Genomic DNA, 4634 nt, shown 5'->3' with positions numbered 1-4634 from the left:
CTAATTCCTATGGCATTCTCAATGATACTGAGAGGCGTGAGTTAGCCTCCACCAGCCGTAATGGAGTGAGCATTGCTGATGAGTATTAACTTCCTATAAGAGATTACCATGCTAATCTAATCCATCTGGCTTACCGTGGGGAATGTTCTCCCCACTGTCAGTGCAAACAGACCATATGTCTTTTTGTGGCTAAGGAGTCTATGACTAATATTTCTAATAATGCTGGTGCTCACTGCACTCTTTTCACACTTAGTGACTGTGAATTATTTCCTTGTTGGTTTCAAATTGCCGATAGCCACCACAAATTATATATATACACACCCATATATATGTGTGTATATATATGTGTGTATATATATGTGTGATGTATATGTATGTATATATATATACATATATATAAATACAGCAATTTAATAAATAAAACATATGCATACATACATACATATATGTACATACCTACATCTATATGTATATATACATATATATATGAGTACAGGACACCACAAAAAAGCGTAGAACACAACGAGAAACGAAAACATAAAATCAAACAAGGAAACAGACTCTTTTCAACAACGAAAAAACAGAGTACAAGACAAACAATACAGAGAACATTCCCCTTCTTCAGCTGCTCCTGTTTCGACTCAATGCGTATTATATATATGTATATATATATATTTATGTATATATATATATATATATATATATATATATATATATATATATATATATGTATATATATATATATTATGTATATATAATATATATATATATATATTATAATAATAATATATATATATATATATATATAGGTATATATATATATATATATATATATACATTTCTCTCTGTATCTTTATATGGGTTTGTTTGTCCTTTGTATAATAAAACATGATAAACACTTAAACATTTCATTGAATGTATGAATTAATATATTCTGGGTCACAAGTACAACACTGTTGATTATTGTGACGTATAATACATTCGATAAAATCGAATGTTTGGAACAAAAGCAAATAAATTTGAATGTGTTAGAAGCATTTGCTTACCCACAGTCTTCAACTCTAAATGTTCCCGTCACGGTTGAAAGGTCATGCTCAATCTGCAAAAGCCGGATGTATATATATATATATATATATATATATATATATATATATATATATATATATATACATTAAATTCAAGAAACAAAGCTTGATTTAAAAGCGTTGAGATGTATTGAAAAATAAAGAAATAATTTTATTCTGAAACGCAGGATAATGCTAATGATATAACGTGAACCGCATGAAATATCCATAATTTGCAGATAAATCTGTCGTCAGCCAGCTATGTGACTACACCTCACACCCATGTGATTACGCTTCAAGTGCTTTACCATTAAGCTAAACTGCGCGAACGACAAATACTTCTGCAAAGTTAGGCTATATACATCTAGCTTTATAAGACGCGTAATCTGGCCGCCGACAGAGTTTTCGGCAACAGGTGAATACTTTATCCTGTTCATGCTATACTATTAGCATTATCCTGCGTTTGAGATATAATTATGTATAATATATTAGCTTGACACTCGGTAAAGTGGGGGAAATGAGAGGGTTTTTAATGTTCCGAGCATATCTCTTTTTCAGAAAGGAAAACGAAAATGTTGAGAAGAAAATATTACCAAAAGGAAGTGTGTGATTACATATGTTCTTATGTGTGGTGTGTGTGTGTGTGTGTGTGTGTGTGTGGTGTGTGTGTGTGTGTGTGTGTGTCTGTCTGTGTTGTGTGTGTGTGTGTGTGTGTGTGTAAACACAAGATTAGTGAATATTTGAGTAGGATTTTATTTACTGTCAGAATCGGAAATTATAAGACGGATATATAAAGACAAAATAGTGGATAGAACAGTCTTTTTATTGACCAGAAAAAATTCAGTAAGTTAAAAAAGAAGTTTTATGTAATAGTTTACTATCAGTAAATGGAGTTGAATGTCTGAATTTCATGAAACCTCACTATTTATTTGACGTTTCACATTTTTCTATAAAATATGCATGTGTGTGTGTGTGTGTGTGTGTGTGTGTGTGTGTGTGTGTGTGTGTGTGTGTGTGTCTGTGTGTGTGTGTGTGTGTGTGTGTGTGTGTAAACACAAGATTAGTGAATATTTGAGTAGGATTTTATTTACTGTCAGAATCGGAAATTATAAGACGGAATATATAAAGACAAAATAGTGGATAGAACAGTCTTTTTATTGACCAGAAAAAATTCAGTAAGTTAAAAAAGAAAGTTTTATGTAATAGTTTACTATCAGTAAATGGAGTTGAATGTCTGAATTTCATGAAACCTCACTATTTATTTGACGTTTCACATTTCTTCTATAAAATATGCATGTGTGTGTGTGTGTGCGTGCGTGAGAGTGTGTATGTGTATGCAGGAGTGCGCATGTTCAGTGCATATGTGTGCGCGCACGCGCGTCTGTGTACGGAGAAAGAGAGAGAGAGGGCAGATATCTACTCACGGCTCTTGATATGTTCTCAGCGGGGATTTTATATTCGTTGAACTTTTTAAAAATCAAACGAAATACGAGGGATTTGGTCCAGCCTATGGATTGATATAGAAAATAATCGCTGCGTTTATAAATGAGACACACGTCATAGATGCACATAAAACCCACATACGTAGATAAAAATATACATTCATAATCACATATACACTTAAAATACTATATATATATATATTATTCTTATTCTACCTATTATATACGTTTTTATTATTATTATTATTTGCAATTTACTTAAGCATTGACATTTAATTGTTATTTATTTTTTATATTTCTATATATGTAATTTTCTAGATGGTGTAATTTAATTGTTCATTTGAATTGATAAAAGCTGTTGTTTTTATTTTAATTTTTTATATATATCTTATATTGTGTGAAATTTGATTTAGTATTTCTAAATTTAATTTTTCCTTGTAAGTTTGGATTTTATTCACTCAAATAATAATAATTATATATATATTATATATATATTATATATATATATATATATATATATACATATATATATTAGAAATATTAAAATTACTAAGTCTCTCTAAAAGAGAACAGCGGCAGCGTTCCCGGAAAATAATAGTTATCGCCATACTAATATGGCATTCTTATAAAAATAAGAAAAAAGCTGTCCGCTTATTAGCTCCATGAGGCCATCGCCTTAAGTTAGCTATTTGATACTCAAACTGTATCCATATAACCTTCGAACAAGGGAGGTCAGTCGCTCCACACTACTTGACCGGCAGCTACAGACGCGTTTCGGGGTATTGCCCCTTTTCAATGCAGCGTAGCCAGCCAGTAGCTGCCGGTCAAGTAGTGTGGAGCGACTGACCTCCCTTGTTCGAAGGTTATATGGATACAGTTTGTGTATCAAATAGCTAACTTAAGGCGATGGCCTCATGGAGCTAATAAGCGGACAGCTTTTTTCTTATTTTTATAAGAATGCCATATTAGTATGGCGATAACTATTATTTTCATATATATATTCATACACACTTATCATTCCCTTTCTTCCTGTCGCTCTCTTCGTGTATCGGCTATCAATGCCTGCACATGGATGATTGGTTCCATACATCGATAGGACCTTTCTTGACTTCCTGTCCAACTCCTTTAGCTTCTCCTCTGTCCACTTCAGTTTTCCAGCGTCATTCCGAACTACTGCGACTGCGTGCGAGTTTATCGCCGAAATTATGTTCCAGGCATTCAGCTTTCTAACCAATATTTTGCTCACTCGCCAAAAGTGCTCTCTTTTATTCTTTTCCTTCATGTCGTGGTGTTTGATTCCATCTGTGATCTGTGAGTGTGTGTGTGTGTTAGAGAGAGAGAGAGAGGGGGAGAGGGAGAGAGGGAGAGAGAGCATTGCAAATAGTATACACACATCAAAATATTTTCCCGTATATTAATTACTATAAAATGTTCTTATTAACTATCAATTTGTAATAAACTTGTTAGTGTTATATTAGACTAAGTAACACTTACCAATGAAATCATTCTTGTTACATAAGTGTCCGACGCAACAACCAGTACAAGACGTGCCATTCGTCCGTTTATTGCATGTAAGGGTATTGTTTCTCATAGCTTCAACACTTTTCTGTATGTGCTGCAGGACCTTTCAGTCTTCAGTTTAGCACCGTTCATTGATATTGCGAATCGGCATACAGGCTGTATAATAGATATGAAAATTATACACTACAACAACAATATTTATTAGGACGATTACTGCTAATTACAGCAACAACAACAGAAACAACACCACTGGGGATGTTTACCATGCAAGAAAGTTTAATCATTGCTTTAAAATACCCAAAGCAATAAATGAAACCGTAAAAGAGTTTCCGAATTGTTGAAAGTTAACAGCATAAGTAAATTCCGTAAAAGTATTGCTATTTAGTATTCAAAAATCATGTTTTAAATGCTTACAGTGTCTAAACCTCTCGGATCACAAGTAGATATGGCCATCGGATCACGGTCTGTATCAAAACCGCATCGCACTGTCACCCATCGCCCAACTTAAAATAGGTCAAATTATCCCAATAAAGATGTATCAATTCTCTAAAATTTCTTCTTACTGGAGGAATGCTCAAGAGGAACTTTTCATATAAAATTTACGGAA

At 33.0% G+C, this 4634-nt stretch overlaps 1 protein-coding gene across 1 annotated transcript in view; it reads right to left on the bottom strand.

The window, feature by feature from the left end:
• The window catches only part of LOC115228916, a 26176-nt gene extending 21993 nt beyond the window's left edge, over window positions 1-4183 (bottom strand). The window contains exons 1-3 of the mRNA XM_029799371.2: window positions 4001-4183; window positions 2489-2571; window positions 1047-1099 (exon numbers count right to left, since the gene is read on the bottom strand). Coding sequence (XP_029655231.1) covers window positions 1047-1099; window positions 2489-2571; window positions 4001-4097 — 233 coding nt within the window. The 5' untranslated portion in view covers window positions 4098-4183. The remainder of the gene's footprint in view (window positions 1-1046; window positions 1100-2488; window positions 2572-4000) is intronic.
• Between the last annotated feature and the right edge of the window lie 451 nt (window positions 4184-4634).

The sequence above is a fragment of the Octopus sinensis genome, unplaced genomic scaffold (genome assembly GCF_006345805.1).
Source record: "Octopus sinensis unplaced genomic scaffold, ASM634580v1 Contig11372, whole genome shotgun sequence".
Lineage (NCBI taxonomy): Eukaryota > Metazoa > Mollusca > Cephalopoda > Octopoda > Octopodidae > Octopus > Octopus sinensis.
The sequence above is the reverse complement of the archived record's forward strand: the minus strand, read 5'-3'. Positions and strand labels throughout refer to the sequence as shown.